Here is a 27,682-nt window from a genome sequence, read left to right as displayed (position 1 = left end):
AGCAAGCTCTCCAGGCAGTCTGCAGGCTCTGAGGCCTCAGTTTGAGAATTCCTCTCATAGATACCAGAAACTGCAAAGACCTTTTTAATCACATAATACACTTCTTGCCTTTACAAGATCATTTCTTACGATAGTGCTTTGTCAGTAGAGTAAAAGATACAGGCGCTAAGGCTTAAATCTTTTCCTTTTACAGACTAATGTATTCTGTAAGAATTTTAGGGGGATGTTTAGTTCAAATGTATTTTCCTAGCTACATCTCTTCCTGTAATACCTTAAATAATTCCTCTTCCTTGTTAACACTTAGGGTCATCAGGTACCCCAACACTGATTATTTAATATAGAAAACAGTTATGTTACTTTGCAAAGCAAGCTTACAAAATTGGGAAAAAACACTTAGTACTAGAAGTGAAGCCTATAATCCAAATGTTTATCTGCCTAAAACAAGCACAGGGTGTCCAGAAGGTGCACCACTGTTAAGATAAAAAGATGTTTGGATTTGCTTGTCACCTCCAGAGACGGCTGGTAAGGGGAGCTGAAGCTGGCAGACTCGTTAAGAAGGGTGAAAAGGAAATTCATTAAAATTAAAAAAAGCTAAACAACAGTACTAAAATTGAAACAGTATTCTGCTTTTTTCTCTTCTCCTTTATCCCTCCCCCTCCAACACTGCTCTCAGTAATTTTGTTCAGGGACAATCAAAATTAAATAGGCTGAATTTTGAGATAAGGAATCAGTATTTACATACGTAGACTTGAAACAAAGGAATGAAAATGTCCCTTTTCACAAGGTCCTTTTGCATCATCATGCTACAGATGAAAATGACAAAGTCCAAGTCTAAATTTATCATAACATTCAAACAAACTGTCTATAAAGAGAACTGAAACTATTTTTCTAAAATAAAAACACAGCAGGACACAGAGACTAGAAGAGGGGGAAGCAAGCAAAGATCTCAAGGTTTGTTTTGTTGGCTAGAAAAGAACTCGTGTCACTGAATGGACTGCACTTCTGTAGGGAGAAAAGCTTTCCCAGTGTGTATCAGCTTTAGTACATGAAATCCCGCTGAGGTATAGATGCTGCAGAGAGTACAAGCCTGTTCTCTTAATAGTCAGCTTTTTTCCTTGCGCCTTTTTCTTTGGTATATACCAACATTAACATTTTAACTGCACAAAAGAAGTAGAGTTGTGGATGTACTTTAGATAATCTGTTAGTCTTTGGCATGCACATGGAACAGGAGCCCAATACAACAAGAAACAGTAGCCTTGAAAGTCCTTGCTTTAAACATTAGGGCCTCTGTTGTGCAGTTAGCTCAGTGTAGGCAGAGCCGCTTTGAAGCCAAATCCATTTGCAGAGAACTAGTTGCAGTATTAGTGCCTAAGCTAATTCTGATAAAAAGGCAGGGGGACTTGTCTGAGAGGGGAGTGTTGTATTTTGTCCAATTCTAATCCAGCTGATGCCATGAAATCAGGGTCATGAGAGAGTTTAAAAATCAGCTGATCCTCGTAAAACTTTTAAAAATGAATGTTTTAATTGCTAGTAAAAATATGCAGGGATTAGCAGCCTTCTTGGTCCAGAAAAGAATTCAATTCCTACCTAACTGCCGCGTAGGTGTTAGGCATGGGAAGAACAAGCTGAAGCGCAGTTCAGAGCAAGGCAGTTCTTGCAGATGTCCCACAGTCAAGGGGCAAATACGTGACTGTCTTGCAGATGATCTTTAGAGTGTAATCGCTGAGGGGGCACTAGGAAAGACAGTGTAACAACCATAGGGAGCAGATTTCTATAGAAGAACACAGTTGGGGAAAGGATGTGATTTCGCTGCAGTACGCGGTTATGTCTGTATGACTCAAATTTACGGACTGAGTGGTTTGTCCTGTACCGACTGAATGTGATGGCCACAGTGGTACAGCCGAGGGTACTCCTGAATAACACTCGGGTGCAGGTCCTGGTGTCAGCAGAGATGTCAGTACAGCAAACCTGGAAAATTGTGTGCGGACACTGGAAAGCGAGAGCGCGCCAAGAGCGTGTTCCCTGCGTTTCCTTGGCAGCAGAGACACAAGACTTGGGGAGGGGGCTGGGACGCGACACGCCACGACGCAGCGCAGCCGTTCAGTGAGCGCGCCGGTAACCAAACCCCTCCGTCTTCCCTGGCGGGTGGCTGCCTGAAGCGCTATTTTTAGCCGGCAGGTGATGTCGCGGCGCGTGTCACGAGGCCAGTCAGGGAATCCCCACGGAAGAGGGATGGGCGCGGGGTCGGGGTGGCCAGCGGCGGTGCCCCCGCGCCCGGGGGGCCCGGCCGCCCCCAGCCCAGCCGAATGGGGGCACCGGCTTCGCCCTGTGTCAATTTATCTTCCCAGCGTGGCGGCTGGCTGCTGGCTCCGAAGTGTGTGAATGTACTTAACCTTCAGTAACCTTTCCATTGTTTACTTTAGAGTATACATTTGTAGCTTCTGGCAAGAGGTAGGGATATCCTAGAGAGCCTGTCAGGCCTCCTATTAATGGAGTTTCAAGAGGTTGCATTCTTCCCCCCTCCCCCCCTTCTGAAGGGAAAAAATTGCTGGCAAGAGGGAGACTTTTTTTTCCCCCTTCTTCTTTCCCTTTAACTGCGTATTTCAGCTCTGGTAGATAAAAGGTCTTTCCTGAAAGCAGTGCTCACCGGCACGCAGGCTTTGCAAGGGAACAGCCGTTGCGGGACTGATTGCATGCTGCTGAGAATGACGCATGCCGCTGAGGGAGCTCTGGGAGAGTGTGTAGGACCTCACCTTCTGCACAGAGGAGGATGTTGCTTTTCTTTCATTTCGGATGGGTTTTCCTGCCAATTCTTAAAAACATTTTCTTATTATAAATCTGTTTTGACACTTGAAAGGCAAGTGTTAGACGTGTGTGTGAGATGAAGAATTAAATATGTGCACACAAGTACTTTCCTGGACACCTACAGGTCAGCTGTAGAGTTGTGTAAGCAGAGATTATCTATGCTAAAAGAAAGGACGTTATTTTTCATCTTCCTTCTTAGTTCATTGTTTTGTACTGATGCTTTTGAAGCACTTGAAAAGGTACAGTTTCTGCTTCAGGATGTCCGCAATCAAATTTAAACACTTATCATAATATAAAAATCCTGAAAGGATGGATATAGAATGTCAGAGAACAGTTTAGCAAAAGTAAAATTTAAGGTGAAGCATGAAAAAAAAATGGTACTTTCTTACAAAAAAGATTGTTTTCATATTCTCTAGTTGGAAAATATTGCTAATAGCAATGTGTGTAAAATTTGTAAGTATGTTTGAGGGAACATAACTAATTTGCATTTAATGTGTGTGCACGCAGGCACATGTGTGCACATATAATATACAAAACCTGTGTTCAAAGTATATTGTTATTGTTGAAAAGTCAAATGCTCAATAGTTAGGAAATGCCAAAAGTGAGATATAATCTTTGCAACCTTAATTATGTTTCCTTGTGCATGTACAGTTTGATACACTCTTTAATTATGCAGTCACATTCTAATTCTTCCATGAAATGTCTGTGTCATTCAGTGCACAGAGTAGACAGCACTCAGTGAATGAGCAGCTATTCAGTATTTTGTGTTATCCTCACTGTTTAATACGTGACTGTTACATATGGCACATTTTTCAAACCAGACTCAGGCAGAGAATTATTGATTTATTCCTTGGTTTTTCTCTGGCTCTCATCGCAGATGTATCTGAAGGCTTTAAAAGCATTAATCAATCTTTGCACTACCCATCTGAGGGGAAAAGTAATATATGATTCCCATTCTACAGATGAGGAAGTGGGTCACCAAAAAATTTACATCATGAGTATCTGCTAATTCTGCCTGCCAGTTGTGTTTTCTGTGTTTTGTCATGCATATGATTTTAGCTGTTGCCCTACATCTTCTGCACAACTGCAAATCAGCATGTCTAAACAGACCCTCTGAGAAAAGGAACACACATATAAGTACCTCTTGTGAAAAATTTAGTTTCACTTATATGCCCAGTATTGCACAGACATTTGGTAGAAGAGCAAGAGCAGAATTCAGTTCTCTAGGGCAGAATTCAGCATCATCTGCCTTAATCATGGCAGCTGGATGCTGTTCAGGGCTGCTTTAATCATCCCTTCTCTGCAGTCATCTGCTGCATTTGCAATATGCCTTCCAACATCTGCAGCAAAGGAAGCAGAGATTCTGCAGACAAGCGTCTTGCCCTATGCAGCCTTGGTCATCCCCAGAACTGGCCCAGGTATCCTAATGAAAGCACTCAGCTGCATGCTGAGGGCTGGCGAGCTGCAGGTGGTAGCACCCATTGCTGAGGTATATGCAGTAGGAGGCACAGGCCCCACTGTTTCATTTTTTGTCTTTTCATTTCCTACTTATCTCAGTGCCTTTTTATCCCCACCCCCATTCTCCTTACTTAGCCTCAGTCTCAGGCTCCCCTCTTCAAGATTTTTACCTCTTTGGGGTTTCGTTGTCCCGTCTCTTCACCTATGTATCCCTGATTTTGTCCTTCTGCAAACATCCACTCACCTTCCCCTTCACAGCCTGTCAGTCTGTCTCTCACACTAAACTGCCAGTCCCACTTCCTCTACTAGCTCTTTGTTCTCAGCTCTTTATCCAGCCGCTTCTGTTTCTTTCCCCTGACCTTAAATCTCATTATGTACATTTTCTGGGCTTTCCTGATGTTCCCTGTTGTCTAGTCCATATCCATAAAGCTTAAGACTTCTCAGATCTTAGTCTGATCTCAGCAACATCCGTATCTTCTTTCCAGGTTCCCAATCCCCTTGTCAGTCTTGCTCTGTTCTGCTTTTCTGTCAACTATCAGAGACCCTGTTTCCCTGCCGTCATTTGCCAACCTCCGGTTGTAACCTTTGAGAGCTTGTGCGGGGTGGCTTCCTTGCTGTAGGTTCAGCTCCACATTCAAGACTGCCCACAGCAACCCAGGAGTTGAATTACAGTGAAAGTCCTGCTCACCTCCAGTCTGAAATAAGTGCAAACAAGATCTTCAGACAACTAAGCAGTGAATGTATAGCCAGCTACCAATATGTACACACAAAGAGATATTTTTCACAAGTTTATGACTGGACTAGATCAGAATAAATGCAGAACAGCAAAGGTACTTTTCCTGTCACAGATGTTTCCCTGCCGTTACGACCAATTTTCATGTCTCTGCTTCAAAGAGTAAAGGGAGCATAAGTGCTATGACTGGAAAAGCTGACCAAATACATATTTGGCTTGGAAAATGCACAGAAAAATATTTCTCTTTTGGGGGAGAACAGAAGAGGTCCATATATTTTTTAAGCCATATTCTTAGAAAAAGCTGGCCAGTTACAGCTGGTATTAAAAAAAAAAAAAATCTGAGGGAAAGATCCATCTGGATAACTTCCTCATGACTGGCTGAACCTTGGCAAAGGTGTAAGTAACTGAAAATCACATCTTACAAGAGAAAGAGTTAAGCTGCCTAAAAAATGGTGCCTGCTGTACCAACAGTAACCATTTGGAGTACACACTTGTATTACTTTCAAGGAATGTGCTCTTTACATTGACACTATTTCTAAAAATAGAGATGAACTATTCAGTGGCCTGTGAGTGCATGACATAGAAGTAATTGTCTTTGCGGCTGCTTGTAGGTCATACCGTGCACACATCCACACGTGGGCCCTGTTGGTAGCTGATGACCTAATAAACCTCGAGGTGGAAACAACTTGCACTTGCTATGTTCTTTAGAAGTGTCTCTGAGCCAATGGAGGTCAAGAGCAAAGAATATTAACAAAGCAGTACCAGAAACTTTGCACTTCTCGTGCTAATATTTGCCTTCCATTTTTCAGCTGTTTCAGCAGGGGAGGGGATCCAAAACCTTTCAACCATCACCCAGCAGATAGGAATTTAACTTGTAGGTTCTTAGTTCTTTTTCTTTTACAATCTTTTCTTATAGAGGAGCATTTTATAAAACACATTGTTACTTAGTAATAAAAAATATCTTGTATTCATGTAGCCCATAAATACTGAAAAAATATTTTACTTGTTTTCTTTAGTTTCACTTTAGATATGAATTAAGTTCTTCCTGCTCAGGTAGGCTAGGGAAGAACTTGCTTGCTCTTACTTGCCCATCATAAGAGAAATATGAAAGGTACAGGATGAGGCAATATCATATTTTGCAGTAGTATCTGGGTACACTAAGATGCTTATGTGATTCTAGTATAACAACACACTGTGTGACAATGTGTGACTTAACTCAGAAATGCTTTCAAGCTTTTCAGAAGTAATCTAGAACTGTGTTTGAAGCATTCAAAAGGGCAAGACTCCCTGGCTGACTCAGGGGTCATTTAGACAAAGGGCTCATCTTATGTCAACATGACAACTTTATTATCATATGTATTTGTTTTATTATAGTGCTAAAGCCTTCAGTCAAATATAGCATTAATTTCTGCAAATGTTATTGCATTAATGGAATCAGGGAGTTTTTCTTAAACTTTCTTTGAACTGTGTTACTGTGTGAGCATAATCTGAACATGCCTCAGAAAGTTGAGGGCAAGAACAATGTGAACTAAAGAATGTGGATTTTACACATGCGCTTGCTACTGAGACAGATTTCCAAGTAGCGGAACATGAGTTACAGATATAAATGAAGCATATTTAAAAGGGATTCTTCAGTTAAAAATAAGCTCTGCCTGTTGAGATGATCTTCTAGCATTTGAAATCAATTTTGAACTACTGTCTCTTTCACATACAGAAGAGTAGCCCATACCACTTGTTTGAGTTTTCCCTCTAACAGTAATTTATAAAGTTTTGTTCATTGGTTGTTGAATGTAGATAGTCGGGTACTAGAAAATACGTACACAACAGTTCGTTTGGAAAAAAAAAAAAAGAGAGAGAGAGAGCCCTCCCAAGCCAAAGCCGTGTCTTTCTGAGTCTATTAAATTTGTGAATTTTTTTCTGTTGGTAATTTTTTTTTTTTTTCCCAACAATTGCATCAAAAGATTTGATCCTACAAGTTCTCCTCAGGAAGAATTGCTGCTACAAGCACCAAGTAGCCAGATACGACCAACCAGATCCAAAGCTTATACACTGTTATCAGTTCCCATGAATTATCTCTAGGAATTCTTATGAAAATAGTAACTTCAGTTTCCTCTTTGCAGGACTGGTCTGAATATATTTTATCATTAGCTTAAATGATATATTCATTTAATGCCCTATATTAATTCCCTATACTACTGCTCACTCTCATTGGAATAGAACATTTCACACTTTTCTACACTCATCGTTGTATCAAGAATATAGCTATTTACCACCGTTAAAAGGGAAAGGGTGCAGGAACTCTATTACTTTTTGAGATCTCAACAAAAATGTTTCTAGAGATGAAATAGATGCTTTGCAGAATTGACACAGTCTTGTTGCACATGCTCTGTATTGATCCTGACTATCTTTTGTGAAGTTATCCACTGCTGTTTTTACAAATTTACTAGGAGTATTAGTCATAGCCTCCTGTTCAAATTCTGCTTTCAGTGATTGCTTTCTTCTTATCCAAGATTGCCTTTTCCATTTCCTGAATAGTCTTTTGCCGCGCTGTCTGAAAGATGGCACAGGGTTGCAGTATACCACTAATCATTTGCTATGTTTCACCTCAGAAATGTCTGTTCTTTAGTGGTAGCTGAAATTATGAATTTACACTAATATATCAGTTTAAATTTGTAAGGAAAAGCTTCTGGCTGAAATTGCCTTATAAACATGTATGTTGTGATAGTAATTATATAAAGAAGCTGCGCCAAAGAACAACCTTTCATTTACTCTGTTGTAAACTATAGACAATTAACTTTGTATCTCTGACCTCTGATTTAAATGATCCTTCATCTAGATGATTTCTGTTCATGTTGCTTCAGGCAAATTCACAGTTCTAGAAAAGATGATGGCTATTACTGCACAGCATATCCTGATCTCAGAGGATTTGAGGGGAACTTATAAAGTATTGAGATGCATGATATAAGCAGGCTCATGGGGGAGAGAACCAGCTTCTCTCCTTGATGATTATGATTTCCACAGTAACTTGGCTGTTACCTCTTAATATTTCCTTTTTCTTTAATCTCCCAGCTAATTCCGGTTCCTTACAAGGCCCACAGACTCCACAGTCTACTGGTAGTAATTCCATGACAGAAGTGCCAGGTGATTTGAAGCCCCCAACACCAGCATCAACACCTCATGGACAAATGACACCTATGCAGGGTGGCAGGTATGAAAAGTGCTTTGCTTCATTTTTATTAGGCTGTAGTTCCGCAACTAAGCCAGTCTCACCCTTTCCCAACTGCTCAGGCACTCATCTAATTCTGTGGTGAAGCAACTGGAGCCTTAAAAGCAGCAGAAAGCAATTCCTTTTTGGAGGGGAGGGAGGGAATAGGAAGAAGGTGTAGGAGCTGCATTAGCTTTCTAAATCGCAGAAAAGGATCAGAAAAGCACCAGTGCGAAGGGAATGGGAATAGGTGAGGAGTGGGGAGGAAGGTGAAAGCCAGCAGCACCAACTTGGAAGCACAACCTTTTTTTCTTGCTGACAGTCCTCCTCTGGTGTACAGGTCTAGTCATTCATGCTCAGGAGGGAGGAATTCAAACCAGAAAGGGTATAGGGAAAAGTTAGTGGAATGATCAGGGAACAGGGAGATAAAAGAGATTGTCTAGCCTAGCATAATGAAGGCTATGGGGGATATTGATTGTTCTCTGTAAGTACATTTGGGGGCAAACATTAATGATGGAGGACAGTTATTAATTAGACGAAGGGCAGTGTTAGTTCAAGAATAAATGGATATAAACTGGCCGTGAATAAATTCAAGCTGGAAATTAGAAGATTGTTCCTAACTATTAGAAGTAAGGGTCTAGAATACTCCTCTAATAAATACAGTGGGGCAAAATTCTGTGGTTTTATGTAAATTAATCAAATTATGAAAAGCGTATATAATAAGGTAGTTAAGTGAGATAGAGCATTCAGCTAGATGGACCAGGAGAAGCCTTTCAGTCCTATGTCCTGTAAATCACATGTACCTGCCTAATCTGCAGTGAAGTCTTCTGACCATTTGCTAAAGGTCCTTAGCCCACTGAAGTCCAGAAAAAAAAGTTCCTGTTGACTTCAGTCAGAACATCACTGAATCCTAAACAATTTACAGAAACTTTCAGAACGTAATATACTTATGGTTTATTTTCTTCATCTGTAATAGTGCAGAAAGGATAACAACCACCTTTCTAAATCACCTGTAACTCAGACTGAATTTTCTTCCCACTATGTAAAAATTTTCTTTTGCTTTAATAATAAATCTGGTAGTTATTAGGGAAACTCCATTTTCTGAGCCAAATTTGTAAGGGCTCTAGAGTGAAGTTGGCTGCAGCCAGAAAGGTTATTGCGTTTCCATAACGGTGAAGGATACTAGGAGGTAAATCAAGTGTTGCTGTTTAGTCTTTCCTCTAGTAGGAGAACAAGGGGATGCTTGGTAGACTTGAAAGGTAATAAATATGAAACTGATAAAAAGAAATACCATTTTGATACAAGCATATAATTAACCTCAATTAATAGAGCTCACTGCCTTGGGATAGTGAGGCAAACAGCTTAGGGAAATTTCAAAAAGATTTGGACTTTTACGTGACTAGTAGGGCAGTGCGCAGCTGAATTGGATTAAAAACACTGATCCTTAAGGTAAGTAGCCAGATGAGCTTGGGAAAAAAACAGATAAATTTTTCAATGACTGTGCATTGTAAAAGCTTTTGTATCTTCCTCAGATGTATCTTGCACTGATCATGGCCAAAGATAGCTTCACAGACTAGATGTATTATAGTCCAGTCTGTTTTCACAGTTCTTATGAACACACAATGTTAATGCCTCATTTTCTTCATCTGCTAGAAACAGCGCAGTGAGCGTGCATGATCCCTTTTCTGATGTAAGCGATTCAGCGTTCCCGAAGCGAAACTCCATGACGCCAAATGCACCATACCAGCAGGGAATAAACATGCCAGATATGATGGGAAGGATGCCGTATGAGCCGAATAAAGATCCATTTGGTGGAATGAGAAAAGGTATTTTCTTTGTGGGACTTTCACTTGTGCAATCAGGATATCCATGTCATCAGAATGAATTTACCAGGGATCTTTGCATACCTGGCTAATTTTGCCGTTGGTAGGATGGTATCCTTGTAGCAAAAATGGAGGTGGAGTGCAGCTGTGTTTCATTCTTGTCTGGTCATTTTTTTTCCCCTTGGATGAAAATTGTGTACTTAGCTGAATCCTAAAATTGCTTACAGGGAAACATTTCAGGAACAACCTTGCCATAAATTCATTGGGTTAGATTTTCTTCAGTATGCTTCTTGAATGTGGCTAGCTACTTTGCAAATCAGGTGCCACTTCTCAGGGTTAAAATATAAAGCTATGAAGCAATATCACTGGTTGTAATAAGGCTGAGCTGGAAATTCACTGGGCAGAACTGAGCAAGACTCCTAACCCTCTTTGTCTCAGTTTACATATTCTTCAGAATAGGAAGGCTATTTTTTTTTTCTTGCTTTGACAGCCCTTGACAAAAGGTGATAAACACACTTGAAGATGAATTTTTTTTTAGAAAGCAAAAATAAAATTAATGCAAAAGCTGACTGTCCTTTTGGGCACTTCACCTACAGATGTGTTTGTGGATATTGTAAAATGTGCTTAAAATGAATCATTCTAGCATACCTTATATATAAGAAAGTGGAAGGAGAGAACGCAAGCAGGGCTCACAATGGCTGCAGAGAGAACAGCAGCTGGAGGAGATGAAATTAAGAGGAGGACTGAAAAGGAGCAAAAGGGAGGAATGAGGAGAAGAGGGCCAGAAATCATGAAATATGTGATGAAGCGAGGAGATAGATGAAAGAGAGTTAAACTGATGTGACTTTTTTTTTTTTTTTTTAAACCTTTCATTTAAATCCAAATTTTCCCTGGACTATGGACACTAGTACAACACAGTTCGAGGATGGGACAAGCCCCTTCTGCTTTAAACTCACTTTAGTTTTCAAATCCACATGAGATTAGGTGGGTTTTTTGCTTTGCCATACATCTTATATTTACGTTAAGTCAAAACAGAAATGTCTCTCTGTTCAGCATTTCCTATGAGTGACTGAGGGATCCAGTCGCTTCCTCTGTTTGGCTGGAGATTCATTTCATATACAGTGCTCAATGCACCTTTTCTTGGATCCTTAGAATATGTCCCTTCTGCTCAAGAACATACATTAGGATACAGTATCCTCTTCACAGCCCATGTGGAGTGTGTATATGTGTGTGTATGGGAGCTTTATGGGAAAGAGGAGAGCCTGATTCTGACAGCTTTGTAATCCAAACCATGAGATTTTTTTTCCTTCTGTTTTGCAAGGTTTGTGCTTGCATTTGTATTTAGCATTGTTTGGGGTGAAAAAAAAGCAAGAGGGGGTTCAACTTCAACTGTGAAGACCATAGGGAAGAAGCTGCCTTGGTGCCTGATGATCCCAGCTCCCTAGGATGAGATTACTTTCTTCACTTGCAGCTCCTTAATATTCTCACCATCATCTTGGTAGTGGTGCTGCTTCATGTGTTTTCATCACACTCCAGAGAGCTTGTCAGACACCAGCTAATTCTACTTGGCAGGGTTAGGGATCTGGACATTATTTTAAAATACATCATTTAATAGAACTCAGTAAGATATCTTCAGACACCCAGAATAATATGTTTAATTTGCAGTTCTTCTTTTACCTTACTATTGCAGTGCCTGGAAGCAATGAGGCTTTCATGACCCCTGGACAAATGCCCAACAGTGGAATACAAGATATGTATAACCAGAGTCCATCTGGAGCAATGTCCAACATGAGCATGAGCCAGCGACAGCAGTTCTCTTATGGAAGTGGCTATGACAGGAGGTGAGTCAATCTTCAGCAAAAAGCAAAGCCCATTAGTGGAAATGATCCTCTCCCCTTCTCATTTTCCCATTGCACCTTGCAGAGAACGTAGCAGTCTACATTTCCCACAGCAGCTTACTAAATCCCTGGGAGTCAAGCCACTGGTAATGACTGAGCCTAGCTGTTCACAGAAATTAATAAGGAGGGAATCATTACACCTTAGAAATCACCCAAGCTGGAGCTGATCAGCAAGTGGCTGTGTTTGACAGCTGCCTTTGGCTGTTTGCTGTGCTGAGCTGTGATGGCCTAAAGTAGCACTTGAGTTAGTCCTCTTGCCATGTTTGCAGCTAAGCAGTTGTTTGTTGGGCTTTTTATGAAAACCAAAATTCACAGCCTAAACATGTCTGGTTTGTGGTCTGATAGTGAATTGGCTTTGGAGAGTCTGGAGTCTGTTGTCTGAGCTGTAGGGACATCAGTCTTTCAGTGTGTCCATCAGGATCCTCATACTTTATCTTTGAAGTAAGCAAAAATAAATTTGGTCCCCTTTTGTTTATCCTGGGAAAGGCTTTGGAAAAAAATTCATAAAATCAGTGTTATCTGAGCATTGGTATAGCAGGCAGAGAGATTTGGGAATGTTTGGATTATAGTAAGTATTCCAGTAGGTTTTGCAATTATGGCTGTATTCCCACTGTTACTTTCATTAGGCTCTGTACTTTTAAGCTTCACTGTTAGTTTCCTGAGTGTAGCCAAAATGGTGCAGTGTGGGTCTTATAAGTGTAACAGTGGAACAGTTTTCAGTCTGAAGCAGTAGATGTATAGAGTAACACAGTTGTAATCATGTTGTTGAACAGGTCACATTGCTGGGGAGTCGGTGAGATTAAGGGTTCCAGTATAAAGTGATAAGTCAAGAGACTTTTTCCTTAAGGTTTTTTATTTTGGGCAATTTTGGAGAATAAGTGCTTTTTACAGAATGAGGTTTCCTTTGTCATTTTTTAGGTCGGATCATGGGCTGGGTCCTGAAGGCAGTATGGGACCACCTGGTCAAAGCAACATGGTGCCTTCAAACAGTGACCCAAGCATGTACTCTCCTAATCATTACCCTGGCCATCAAAGGTGAACATTGATTTCTCTGTTTAATATCTGCAATAACCAGATAACGAGTGCTAGCAGCTTTTGTGAGAGCACATAGACAGCATATGCAGCCTCTTGGTGTGTTACTTCCGTTTTGTCTGTTCTTATTTAGGTTTTTACTGTTGGTTTAGTTTCTTGGTGGGGGCGGGGGGGAATRTCTTTGGAGAATCGGTTGACCTTGTGCATCCATAGAATTGTAGGTGTTAGAAAAGGAGTATACAAATTAGCTGGTGTATTTCTCCACCAACACTGAACTGAACCATGCATTATAGGCCCCAGTTCTCCAGTGCAGCATTAAATGATGGAAATTCTGAAGCTTCTACAACTTGGATTGTGGCTATTCTGTGGCTAAGAAATTTAAAATTTAGAAAGTATTCCCTTATATATAACATATGTTTACCTTTGTTCAGTTTTATCTTATTGCACGTATCATCTTGGACAACTGTAGACAATTTTTATCAGTTATATTATTCTTTTAACTGGCATTAGATAATTTATCTCTATTCACATCATAACTATTGGAGATACTGAACAGCTATTGTTTTTCCTCTGCTCAATGAAAAATGTGAGTTTTTGATACCTTTGGAAAAATCAGGTCTCATTAGTTCTTTTAACATTCCAGATTCCCCAGTCCTCTGTTTGTTTCTCTGACTCTCCTTGATATACTACTTACATAATTATGCTCAAACTGTAGATACGTTCTCTCTGGTAGAGTACAGAGAGGAATTGCTGACATACTGATCTGCAATACAATGTTATTTATCAGTCTTAATACTTTCCAAGTGTTTCCTTTCAACTGACTATCTAAAATTCATTAAGATGTGCTAAAAATATTGCAATTGCACTGTAGTGCCCCTCAGAGGTCATAAAGGGCCACAGGGAAGTTTCCAAGAGCAACTTCAACTCTGCTTCTTAAACGTATGCTTCATTATGTAGCTTTAATTAAAAATTACATGAACCTTAGCAGAAGTACAGCGATGATTTACTCAGCGATGATGTGTTTAAGTGTTACATATTGTAATATTAATGATATTTGTACTCAATTTATGTCATTATGGTCCAAATAGAATGACAATTTCACTTTAAATGGGCAATTAACTATTGATTATATTCTTCAGCGATCAAGAAAGTAGCTTTCTTGGAGACCTACTCTTAAAACAGAAGAATTATGACTTGTCACCTTTGAGCTGTAAATCAGATACTTTTCCTGCTATGGCTGGTTCCTAACTTCATTGCAGCTGCCTGCCTTTCTTCTCTGCTGACTGTACCCTGCTTCCATCCCTGACTGCTACCCCTAAAACTCTCTGCTGCGTCTTCATTGCTCCTCCTTTCTTCTATTTGCTTTACCCCCTTCCTTCCACTACCAGCTCTGACAGAGCTTACTACATTAGGCTCTGGACCATACCACTCTGTGCCTTATCTTGTTTCCACATGATGCATATCTTCAAGACGTAAGATCTTCACAGCAATGTTGTTTTTCAAGTGACTTGAAAATTCCAGCAGCTCTAAGTGTTGATTTGAATGCTTCATTTTAGGCATGAACCATATGGGCAGCAGTATCCAGGACAAGGACCTCCCTCAGGACAACCACCGTATGGAGGACATCAACCTGGAATGTATCCACAGCAGCAGGTAGGAAAGGGGAAAACAGCTATATTCATAACATATATTTAATAGAATGTCACCCCAAAGTTCTTTATACATTCAGAAATTTGTTTATACAATATATGTCAACGCTCCTGATTACTTAGAATGCTGCGGTGGGTCATGCACCTAGTCCAGATAATGTCAAAGAATTATCCATCTTTAATATATAATCAGATGGTGTTAGCATATCTGTATGTTATCTCTAGTAATAATATGTTACAAATATATGAGGGATAACAGTGTTAAAAGTGGATTGGAGACATTTGGAGACTTTAGCCTCTCTACATAAAAAAATGTATAACATCTTTGAAAATACAAATGATATTAATCAGAAGGATTTTTGTAAGGTGTATTGTTACTACATGCGATTCAATCTCGTAAGTCAGTGGCAAAACTCCACTGACTTCAGCAAGATCAGTTTCATCCTGCACATTGCTAGTCAGGCAATAATTAATGTCGAAGCTAGCTTCCCAAATAGAAAGCATTTCCCTATCTATAATATAAATATCCAAATGTAAGCTAGCTTTCAGCCTATTTCAGATAGAACTTTTCAGTTTAGGATTCAGTTTTACTAGGAAATCCAGTAAAATCAGAAGAGAAGATCTTGCATTTTTAGTACAAGGTAACCTATATAAAGTTAGTTTCAGAATTGTTTGCCTAGCTGTTTGGTTCATACTACCTCTAAAATAGCCTAATCAAAAAAAATGTTTTGTTGTTCTTTGAGCTAGCAGTTTGAGGTGATTTAGTGGGGTAATTACAAAGAAACGTAATATAGAACAGTTTGTGAATCCCATACTAATGTACAGTATGTGGGGAATGTATTAACCAAGTGTTCATGTATGCAAAGAGACAGCTAGAATTTGTAAAAAAAATATATATATATATTTGACCCTGTCCTCAGTACTTTGTACAATGGCTCTTGAATGCAAAATGTATTGATGCAGAAAAGCATTGAAGAATGAAGGGCAAGAATCCTGGCCTTGGCCCTTCTTCCCATTCCTGTAGGGTTCCCCTTCTTTGCTTGATTAGAGAGTAAGGTTGCCTCTTGCTTATTCTTCCTTTCTGTCCCCTAAATCTCACTGTATAGTAGTGCAAGAGGAATGTGAAAAATGGCCCAATGAAGCTTTACCTACAGCCTGACAGCTAGGGAATGATCTGGGAAGGAGGTGCTCAGAGCCTGAACCCCTGGGGATTATGAGACCCTTTGACCCAGGTTTTTCAATTCCTGTGTGAATGCTCATACCCTAAGAGCTATTAGGGAAAAAATGACCTATGTTGGTGTCTTTCTGTCCTCTATGAAGTCTCCTAATTCCACTTTGCAGGTAGAGAGAAATGTATAGTGTGCAGTCCTCTGTCACCTGCCGAAGCTTTACACAGGAGGGGGAGGGAGTTCAAATGTATCACTGTGCTCAGCATTTCCCGTTGGTTACCATTGGGCATATTGCCACTACATATACAAGGACACTGAATTGCTCTTTAAAAAAGGCACGTGCTTCATTCCTAAGTGTCTATTTTAAGCACTCTGAATCACTCTGGCAGAAACAGGCATCATCTTTTTAGGTGTGGCAACTCCCAAGTCAGCTCTTAATGTATAAATTGGCCATAAGTGCAGAATTTACCACAGCAAGTAGCTTATGTAGTGCTGAAAACAGGCATAGTTTTCATTTCTCAGATAGCCAGACAGGTCTATAGCAAGTTTAAAAAAAAACAAAAAAAAAAAACCTACTTTCATGCAACACGGTAGTTGTGGTTTTACGTGCACCAAAGTTGGAAGATGAGTTTATGATTCCCAGAGCTGTTTTAACTGACCCATATTGAATACATATAGGATTTTATCCGATGTTAACTTTAGTACATTAGTATACATTGTGCAATGTGACTGAGTTAAGGTTTCTGGGGGAGCCATAACTTTGAATTTACCGTAGATCGTATATTCAAAAATTGCACATTTAATGCACGTTTTTTGCTTCAGAGCACTCAGTGTGGTTTGAACTGTGGAACAAACTCCCACAGGAACTAAGGACCATCGCGAATCTCACCACCTTCTCCTCAGACCACAAGATGTCTTTTCTGTCCTACCTTCTTAAACACAAATACATACAAGCTTATACGATTTAAAAACAACTCACCTCCCCACAGAGTAAAACAGCTCACCTCACGCAACGTTCCCCCTTTTGGGAGGGTGAGAAAGAAAGAGGGAATAAACCATACGTGGCAGCTGCTAGTTGCATTGCTTAATTCATTATCAGCAGTGCAAGTGTGTGTATAAACGGGAGCAGAATATTTGGGTTTGACCATTTCTTAAAATAATCTCATATTAAATCAAATGTGATTAGGGGAATTTGGGGAGAGGGATGGTTGCCCAAGCAGGACCATGTTTCTGGCAAGTACACAAAGAGTAGCAAACATAGCAGAATGTTTTCTCCTACTAGTAAATTTATTTTGTGTAGCTTATGCTCTGTTGTAACATCCAGTGTTTCAGACATGTATGCTTGCAGCATATCTTGGTGTGTTAAGAGTTTATTCAGTGCTTGTCCCTGAAAAAGATTAAGTCACTGAGTGGTTTTAAATTGTTTTTTAGGGGACTAAGCATAAAAAAGAAGTGAAAACATCTTAGTTGCTGAGGACCATTGCCTTTTCATGCATGTCATAAGTGACAAACAGAATTTTTTCTGACAGATAGGAACAGAAAGGGAAAGGGAGAAAATGAGAGCAAGCATAAGAAAATTTAGCCCAAGGATAAGTTTCCTTTTAATATTAAGTTATAAGCACAGAAAAACAGAGGCTTAAAAAGAAGGCACTGGATCAAGCCTAACCATAGCAGTGCGAGCCTGACTCTGGAATCAGCACACTCCCTTCAGAACTAAGACCCTTCAGCTTTTTAAATGAGCTTTCAGCCAGTGTATTTATATTTTATGTGGAGTGAAAGTGACAAATCTTCTTTCCAAAAATTCTTTTCAGAACTATAAGCGACACATGGATGGCATGTATGGGCCTCCAGCCAAACGCCACGAAGGGGATGTGTATAACATGCAGTATGGCAACCAGCAGCAGGAAATGTATAACCAGTACAGCAATGCTTACACTGGGCCCGACAGGAGGCCCATGCAGGGACAGTATCCATATCCATATAACCGGGAGAGGATGCAGGGCCCAGGACAAATGCAGCAGCATGGAATACCTCCCCAGATGATTGGTGGCCCCATGCAGTCGTCATCCTCCAGCGAAGGTCCTCAGCAGAACATGTGGCCAACACGAAATGATATGCCTTATCCTTACCAGAATAGGCAAGGTCCAGGAGGCCCTGCACAGGCCCCACCGTATCCAGGGATGAATCGCACTGATGATATGATGGTACCTGACCAGAGAATAAACCACGAAAGTCAGTGGCCTTCTCATGTCAACCAACGTCAGCCTTCTTATATGTCATCCTCAGCCTCCATGCAGCCTATCACTAGACCTCCTCAGTCATCCTACCAGACACCACCCTCTATGCCAAACCACATTTCTAGAGCTCCAAGTCCAGCATCCTTCCAGCGCTCTCTGGAAAACCGTATGTCTCCAAGCAAGTCTCCTTTCCTACCCTCCATGAAGATGCAGAAGGTTATACCCACAGTTCCAGTGTCACAGGTCACAGGACCTCCACCCCAGCCACCACCAATTAGGCGCGAAATTACCTTCCCCCCAGGCTCTGTAGAAGCATCGCAACCAGTCTTAAAACCAAGACGAAAGATTACCTCAAAAGATATTGGTAAGTGTCAAAACAAAAGTCAAATACAGAAATAGGCGGGGAGAAAAGGACTTCAATTTTGATTTCCTTTTTACGCTGGAAAAGTATTTTGACAAATAGTTAACTTTGGTAACTATAATGTGATTGTGTTCAGTAAAAATGTAGTAACGTCTGCATCGGTGAGGATGATGGGTAAAACTCAGCCCAGCAGATCTGACATGAAATGAAAGCAATATTTTATATGGAGACCTGAGGTCTCCAAAAATGCACATTTGCATAAAGATCAAGCTTGTTTCAGACTTTCAAATTTCATGTGTTGAAAGGTCCTTCAGAAAGTCTGTTCAGTTGGCAATACAACATTTATTTGAGCAAAGTTTTCTATGTTCTTGTTCCATAGAAGTTCACAAAGGATAATACTGTTCTGTTGTATACTTACAGTCTCTGCCTGCTTTGAATGGCCCATTTATTCATTCAGTATTATCTGTCATGTTTGTTTCTCCCCATATTCTTTCCCAAGTATCTTCCTATCTTGAATTCCTGTTACCATGTGTCATAGTTCCAAGCTTCCATACTTCTGACAGAATATTCTGCTTTTATTTATGGACTGTTTGTTTTGCTTAACTTCTCAGAAGTTTGTAAGAACTTTATTTCAGCTTCTGCAAAGCCAGGAAGAATGGCCCTGTTCAGATACTCCCCAAATTTAAGGCAAAGCAGCAGTTTTTCTAGAAAAACTGCACAGGGCTAAGTGAAACCATGAAACCACGGTCTTGAACAAGCAGTGTTTATGAACACTGCATAACTGAAACAACTTCATTTATATTCTGCATCCTCAGCATGTCATAGCTTATTCTTTGAAAACTCATTAATGGTCTCCTAGCATGTACTAATGCTGTTTTACTTTCCCTCCTTTCTTTCTCCAGTAACTCCTGAGGCCTGGAGAGTGATGATGTCTCTCAAATCTGGTCTTTTGGCCGAAAGTACCTGGGCGCTAGACACTATTAATATTCTTCTGTATGATGACAGCACCGTTGCTACTTTCAACCTCTCTCAGGTAGGTGGGAAAGCAGTATACCTCTCAACCTTCCAAGGAAAGAAAATGGAAATAAGATACATGAGAAAATGCTGAACTCTCTTAAAATTGATCATCATTAATATAAATTTGAATATCGTAAAACTTCCATTTTTAATGATAACAGTGAGCAACAAGAGATAGCTTTGGGATGTAATAGTGGAAATAATAAGTTTAAAATAAGGGTGTCTCTTGTGAAAAGGACCATGCAGGAGTATCAGAATTTCAGCAGTAGCAAAAGGCTAATGTGTTAAGTCCACATTTGTTATAGTACGAGCCCAATCCTAAAAAAACAGCAATATGTTAATAATTTAGTTTAACTGGCTTTTCCAAAAAGGGCTTTTCAAAATGTTGGTTTGAGACTGTCTTTGGGTCACTACTTGTCATATTTCACTAGTCCAACAGTAGGCTGCTGTAGTTTCTTAATTGCATATGTTTTGTTTGGTTTCTCCTTCCAGTAAATTAACTTTGCACAGAAATATCAGATTGACAATTTGAAGGCTAAACTCTACTGTCTATCCACAGGACACAAGTAATATAGGATTTAACTGTGTATGCTTTTGCCTCACTACTTGCCAGCATTTCTCAGCCCTGCTCTAACCATTGGCTGTTAAGTGGTAGTAATAAATAGTATGGTAATATAATGTGCATAATATAAAAATTGTACAAACTGAATATTCAATTTATCTGCTCCATTCATTCTTTAGTTACTAATAGTGTAACTCACAGCTTTTTTTTAGGTATAATGACCTTTTTTTTTTTTAAGGTAGACACAAATTGTACATTTCATCCCACCTATTTTTAGAAATGGAGATATCTATAGCATGATTCATCTCATCCTAAAGTAGAGATCTAAAATAGGTCAGGTGAATCATACCCTAGAAATGGCCTATAAAAGGCCATTGATTATAAAATGAATCCAGACAATTAGGTTGGGTGTGCAACTGTTGCAGGTGTCTGAAGCTGTGAGGTGTATCTCCTGCAAATTCTACTAGAAATTGCATTAATGCATCCTCTGTAAGTCGCACAGAATACCAGCCTTTAGATTTTTTTGGTTACTTTTGTCTTGAACTTGATTTGCACTGGAAGCAGGACTCTGTATGATGATTGATAATTCTTGCAGTTTATAAATGTAAGTTTGTTCTTAATTCTTTTGGAGTTTGGCAGTCATAAGAGAATACAGAACATAGACACGATCATCTAACTAAGGAAAACAAAAGAACTGTATGAAATATGATTTAAATTAACTTTGGGTGTAAGGACAAAAGGATATGTTTTGCTGAACACCTATTAGCCCACAATTAAAACAACCATTAAAAGCCAGACAATCAGGCTGAATATAGTAACAGCAAAGCATCTTTAATAATAAAGCCACAGAGGGTAAATTAGTATCAAGTCCAACCATTGTCTTTCAGTAAGAAAGTCATTACAAGTTAATTAAGAGGATTAAGCCCAAATGAAAACTGTTTCTGAAGGGTGACTTACAGCACCATGCTCCAATAACAATTTTTAAATATTGACAGCATGAAGAAAACTATTCCAACAGAGATGGACTATTAGTCTAGGATGTCAGAAAATAGAAAAATTTCTTTTGATTAGCTTTTGCCAGGCAGGATCTAGTGTTAAGTCCAAAGCAGGAGGAGGGAAATATGCACAGATGTATGTTTCCCTGTTCCTAATAAAATTCCATGCAGTCAAAAATATTTATCTGATTTTTATGTTCTTTCTTCTCCCCTCAGTTGTCTGGATTTCTTGAGCTTTTGGTAGAATATTTTAGAAAATGCCTGATTGACATTTTTGGAATCCTTATGGAATATGAAGTGGGAGATCCAGGTCACAAAGCACTTGATCACAAAGCAGCCAAGAAAGATGATAGCCAGTCCTTGGCAGAGGATACTGGGAAAGAGGAGAACGATGAATGTATTGACTATTTTGATGAAGATGAGGAGGAGGGGGAGGATGAAAAGGTAGAAGGAGAAGAAAAGAGCATTGTTTTTTCCACTCCTGGTGCCATTGCTGATCCAAGTGAGAGGCCAAAACAAGCCAGTAAATTTGACAAGCTGCCAATAAAGATTGTAAAGAAAAATAATCTGTTTGTTGTTGACCGATCTGACAAACTTGGACGTGTTCAGGAATTTGATAGTGGACTTCTCCACTGGCAGCTTGGTGGTGGTGACACGACTGAGCACATCCAGACTCACTTTGAAAGCAAGATGGAGATTCCTCCACGCAGGAAAGCCCCTCCTCCCTTGAATTCTCCAAGCAAAAAGAAGGACCTCGAGGGGAAAGGTGAATCTGAGGAACAACAAGAAAAAAGTATAACAGCTACCATTGATGATGTCCTCTCAGCTCGGCCAGGAGCATTGCCTGAAGACTCAAACCCTGGTTCCCAAGCAGAGAGCAGTAAATTTCCCTTTGGGATCCATCAAGCCAAAAGCCACCGGAATATTAAACTGCTAGAGGATGAGCCAAGGAGCCGGGATGAGACTCCTCTATGCACCATAACCCACTGGCAAGACTCCTTGGCCAAACGCTGCATCTGTGTGTCAAATATCGTCCGTAGCTTGTCTTTTGTGCCTGGCAATGACACCGAAATGTCCAAACATCCAGGCTTGGTGCTGATCCTGGGAAAGTTGATCCTTCTTCACCATGAGCATCCAGAAAGAAAGCGAGCGCCACAGACATATGAGAAAGAGGAAGAGGAGGACAAAGGGGTGGCCTGCAGCAAGGATGAATGGTGGTGGGACTGCCTCGAGGTCTTGAGGGATAATACATTGGTCACATTAGCCAACATTTCTGGGCAGCTAGACTTGTCTGCTTACACAGAAAGCATCTGTTTGCCAATTTTGGATGGCTTGCTGCACTGGATGGTGTGCCCATCTGCAGAGGCACAGGATCCTTTTCCAACCGTGGGGCCCAACTCAGTTCTTTCGCCTCAGAGACTTGTGCTGGAGACCCTGTGTAAGCTCAGTATCCAGGACAATAATGTGGACCTTATCTTGGCCACACCCCCCTTCAGTCGTCAGGAGAAACTCTACGCTACTTTAGTTAGGTACGTTGGGGACCGCAAAAACCCGGTCTGCCGAGAAATGTCCATGGCGCTCTTATCGAACCTTGCCCAGGGGGACACATTAGCAGCAAGGGCAATAGCTGTGCAGAAGGGAAGCATCGGAAACTTGATAAGCTTCCTGGAGGATGGGGTCACTATGGCCCAGTACCAGCAGAGCCAGCATAACCTCATGCACATGCAGCCTCCACCTCTGGAGCCACCTAGCGTAGACATGATGTGCAGGGCAGCCAAGGCCTTGCTGGCCATGGCTAGAGTGGACGAGAACCGCTCAGAGTTCCTTTTGCACGAGGGTCGTTTGCTGGATATCTCAATATCTGCTGTCCTGAACTCTCTGGTTGCATCTGTCATCTGTGATGTACTTTTTCAGATTGGGCAGTTATGACATAAGTGAGAAGCCAAGCATGTGTGAGTGGAGATTAGAGGGTCACATATAACTGGCTGTTTTCTGTTCTTGTTTATCCAAGGTAGGAAGAAGGTAAAAAAAAGAATCTTTGCTCCTCTGCCCCATTCACTATTTACCAATTGGGAATTAAAGAAATTATTAATTTGAACAGTTATGAAATTAATATTTGCTGTCTATGTGTATAAGTACATCTTTTTATTTTATTTTTTTTAACCAAAGTTGCTGTCTAGTACATTCAAAGGTCACACTTTTTTTTTTCCATAGATTATCCTTTTCAATGTTCTTTTCCATGTTTGTATTGCATATTTTTTGGGAAGCGAACTAGTGACTTTTTAAAAAAAATGTTATGGCAAACCATTGTATGATGGAAAAAAAATTTCACCACTTTGAAACGAAAAGGTGACAAATTACCAACATACCAAGTTCCTGTGTGTTTTATTTTTTCAAATAAGGAAAAAATATAAAAAAACTTGTATACCATCACCCAAAGCTCTGTGCAATAGAAGATTCTAGTGATGTAGGTGTAGGGGATCAAGGAGGGTGTCAGTCAGTAGTCAAAACTATATACAAAATGATATTGGTTTCTCCACAGGAGAAATGGTTACATTAGGCTAGGAGCAAAAAAAAACAAAAAATTCAAGTTAAAAGATTTTTAAACAAAACCTGATGATAAACATCAATTGCTTCCTCACCAGAACTGTCTTGTCTACATCTGTTTTTTTGACCTTCCACAGTGACAGTTCTTCACAATTCCTTTAATCATTTTTTAAAATATTTTTTTATTGCCTAAGGGCCGTGATGTATATAGAAGTTGTACATTAAACATACCCTCATTTTTTTTTTTAGTACAAAGTTTTTAGTTTCTTTTTCATTATGTGGTATCTACAAAGTGATAGTAGAATTATTTTTTCTTTCATTTGGGCCATATCTCCAGAAAATATTAAAAAAAAAAAAAGGAAAAAAGAAAAAACCCAACACAGAAAACCAACAACTGAGGGTAATGTACAAGTTTCTGTATGTATAAAGTCATGCTCTATTTCGGGAGAGCAGCCGATCACAATTTGCTTTATAAATCAAGGTGTGGAAATGGTTACGTATGGATTGATTTAAGAAAATGGTTACCAGTCTACAGACAAAAAATATATACAGGAAAAAAAGGAAGAAACACAACTTCAAAGATTTTTCAGTGACAAGAATCTGCATTTGTATTTCAAGATAATGTAGTTAAAAAGAAAAAAACTTGATGTAAATTCCTCCTTTTCCTCTGGCTTAATGAATTTCATTTATTCAGTATAAAATCTTTATATGTTCCACATGTTAAGAATAAATGTACATTAAATCTTGTTAAGCACTGTGATGGGTGTTCTTGAATAATGTTGTAGTTGCAATGTGGGGTATCCGAAAGCAAACTAATTACAAGAAAGAGCAATAATGATTATTCTCTTTCCCCTACTTTATTATGACCTTCAAAAATACTAATCTGTTGTTCAAGTATTGCAGAAGCGTGCTCTCCTTTTAGAAAAACCTTCTCAGGTCACAGAGAAGGGTTTTGAATTATTATTTATAAAACCAGGGAACCTCAAAGGGGAGGATGTGGTTGGCAAATGATAGTTCTGACTATGCAGGTATCCAGTTTCAGTGCTATGTTTGGGGGTCTGAAGATGGATGTTAGAAAAAGTGACACAAGATTTTGTTAAAGCAATAACCCTCTTGAAGAAATTGATCTGTATTCACTACCTGTAATTCTTTGTTGGTTAAAGGTGCAAATACCCCCGTGATATGGGTATTTAGAATAAACACCCACCCGCTTCTAGATCCTGTATGTGTCATTGCATGGCCTCTCATCCTGGGATCCCCCATTAAAGTGAATCAGGCTTTAATAGAGCACATCCATCATTATAATTGGTGGGAGATGGCCGTTTCAATTTCAGGTATTATCTGGTTTCAGATACATCCACTCTCTCCCCTGCTGATATCTTGTTGCTGAATACTGTTCAAGCACTAATTTTTGCTGTTTCATCTTGGATCATTGACTTTGTTAGTGTGATCATAAAAAGCTAATAATAATCAATTTCTCTGGAATTGCCACATAATTACACTGTTAGTGAACGTTCTCCTCTCCAATCACAATGTGGAGGTACTTGAAAATTACTACCCCCCCTTTGGCATACTGCCCATCTTGTTCATATAGATTGCTACAACATTAATATATGGAAGAGAATTTCAGAGACAGGTAAAGTATATACAATTATAAGCCAAGTTTGAAACGTGACTGCCTAGTGTCACGAAAAGTAATTTTTCCTTCTAGCTTTTCTTATGCAGTAATCTCTCCACTCCCACATCACCTGCTGCAGCGGTCTTTCTTTCTCTTGCATAACAATGCATTCAGAAGTATGTGGTGAATTATAACCCACTTGTAACTCTTCATCACAAAAGGAGGCATATTTCAGGGATGATTTTTATGGCTTAATACTAGGCAGTGTAGAAGTAGTAGCCCCTACTAGACACATTTCTTACCAACATTTTACTGCTTGATTTTACCCCATGGATACAAGCAAGCTATTAAATAAACCCTCAGCTGAGCTACACTCACCACTTTCGTCAAGGACATCTTATATCTATTCTTTTTTTTCTCTTCAGTATTCAGACCCAGAGTACCTGGTGGGGGAAGCTACACCTGTGGCAAAGCAGATATGATACTGCGAGCTGCCAGAGCTTTAATGTTATTCAGGTCTGCTTTGAACCTGGCTGAGCAAACAGGGTGGGGGGAAAAAAGACACCAGGCAACCAGCCACATGATAGCCACATGTAACATTGCCACCACTTTTCCAGTTGGGCCAAGTAATAAGACTGGTTAACTGGCTGGGGAACTGGTAGAGTGGAAGAGAAAGGTTAATACAGATTCTGCCTGAATGTGATTTTTTGCTGTTCACTAGTAGCAAATGATCTAAACCGCTAATTAATGTAACAGCACATTTATCAGAAGAAAGGCAAAGCATAGAAACTCCAGTTCCCTCTCTTGTCATTGTATGATTGCACCTCTCCCACTAATGTTCTCTTAAGCCTTAAGGCAGGCTTACGCCTTAAGTAAGACTTACTAATGAGACCTGCAAACTTAGCATGTTTTGACTGAATCCTGAATAAATCTGAGCTGCACTTGGTATAGTTCCTACACCAGATATTTCTTCAGTTTAAAAAAAAGGTACATTTTCCCAATGATGTGAGCACAGATACTGTGTGGTGAATAGTACTAATGAGAAGGTGTGCAATATAGGAAATTCCAAAACCACAATGACTTATTTAGGGGAAAGCAGCCAAACAGTATTTTAGGCAATAACCAAAACCAAAAATACTTGGCTACTACATGTTAATAAGCTACCTGTTCTTTTGGCAGGCCCAAGCAAGTAATTGCTTATAGATTAAATGAGCAGCAATGAGATATATGGAGTCACTGAATCTTACTGACCTTCAGAATTGCTTCAGGAACTGAGAGGAATATCCCTTTTGGCAAGGAAAATAATCATTTTGTTCCTTGTTAACCTCATTTCCTACCTTATCCTTTGCAAAGAAAAAACATCCTGCTCAGAAATACCATGTTTTCAACTACCAGAAAGGAAGGATGCAGAAGAAAAATTCATCCACATGCTTAAAGCCTTTACACTCTCTCATCCATCTTCTTTTGCTGTTTTACACCACAATCAGTGAATTCTGTGCCATACACCACTAGTGTGGGTCCATTTTCTTTTCTGCCCTGCAGATGTCCAGAAAAGATATTTACTCATAGAAATATGCAACAAAAACGTAAACTTGCATTAATGACTCCTTCACAAGACTTTTACAGTGCAATGCAAAGTACACCTCTTATTTTGAAAATGATATAAAAACTCCTCTTAGTAACAAAGATTCAAGTGTAGCTGACATCTGTAACAAAAACACTTCCACCCAGTAAACATGCAGCCTTTACAGGGATAGGTGGAAGAGGGAGCTCATTTCAGCCTGTCTTTTAACCTATTCTCATTGCGCTTCAGTTCAGTGTTTCATTGCGAAGCTGCTGTTCAATATTACTTGGTAGCAAAGAAATAATCACCGACTAGCTCCTTCACCCGATTACAAGAGGAAGAGTTACAGGTATCCATAGTGCAGATGCCCAAGCTAACTTGAGCACTGAGAACTGAATTGAGGTTGCACATCACAACTAGTTTACCTTGTCAAAAACCTGCATGTTGGTTCATTACTTCGCAAGCAGTAGTGTACCCTAAATATGTGTGTGTACATTATATATATATATATATATATATACACACACATACACACACACACACACACACGCCTCTTGCCTAAACACTGTAGTAACTATTACTTTCACAAAAGTCAGTGTTTTATATATTTTAAGCAGGAAGCAGAGACTCAAATTTTGAAAAAAAGAATTCTCCACCTCAGAGGGAGATGATGACTGCTTTTTATCACCATAGAACTTCTGGTAATATGCTGGAACCCCCACCCACCCAGCCACTCACACAAAAAAAAAACACACACAGAAAGCAGTCCCTGCTGCAAAGCGCCTATGTGCTAAGTCATGAACAAATAACTGCGTATGGTGACAGCGGACAGGACAAAATGGCAATAAAAACAACAATAAATTAAAACAACATAAAAGACAGGAACCATTCTTGAGGCAGAATGGAATTATGAAGCGTTAGAATGTGGCCCCACATTACTTAAAAGTTTAATTTTTCTTAGGCTAGTTTGTGAAATTTCTGGGGTCTGACCCATTCTGCTTTCTCTTCC

The 27,682-nt window shown here is 39.7% G+C and overlaps 1 protein-coding gene across 15 annotated transcripts in view; it reads left to right on the top strand.

Moving 5' to 3' along the window:
- Positions 1-24,237, top strand: part of ARID1B (AT-rich interaction domain 1B) — a 257,557-nt gene extending 233,320 nt beyond the window's left edge. For 9 of the 15 annotated variants that reach the window (XM_026088580.1, XM_026088568.1, XM_026088576.1 and 6 more), the window contains 8 exons: positions 8,066-8,204; positions 9,855-10,027; positions 11,715-11,865; positions 12,841-12,957; positions 14,511-14,607; positions 17,584-18,373; positions 19,273-19,403; positions 21,161-24,237. In XM_026088580.1, coding sequence (XP_025944365.1) covers positions 8,066-8,204; positions 9,855-10,027; positions 11,715-11,865; positions 12,841-12,957; positions 14,511-14,607; positions 17,584-18,373; positions 19,273-19,403; positions 21,161-22,873 — 3,311 coding nt within the window. In that variant the 3' untranslated portion in view covers positions 22,874-24,237. The remainder of the gene's footprint in view (positions 1-8,065; positions 8,205-9,854; positions 10,028-11,714; positions 11,866-12,840; positions 12,958-14,510; positions 14,608-17,583; positions 18,374-19,272; positions 19,404-21,160) is intronic. The other 6 variants (XM_026088579.1, XM_026088575.1, XM_026088570.1 and 3 more) reach the window with 3 other exon arrangements.
- The last annotated feature ends 3,445 nt before the right edge of the window (positions 24,238-27,682 follow it).

This window comes from Apteryx rowi, unplaced genomic scaffold (assembly GCF_003343035.1).
Source record: "Apteryx rowi isolate R43461 unplaced genomic scaffold, aptRow1 scaffold_775, whole genome shotgun sequence".
NCBI lineage: Eukaryota > Metazoa > Chordata > Aves > Apterygiformes > Apterygidae > Apteryx > Apteryx rowi.
The sequence above is the reverse complement of the archived record's forward strand: the minus strand, read 5'-3'. Positions and strand labels throughout refer to the sequence as shown.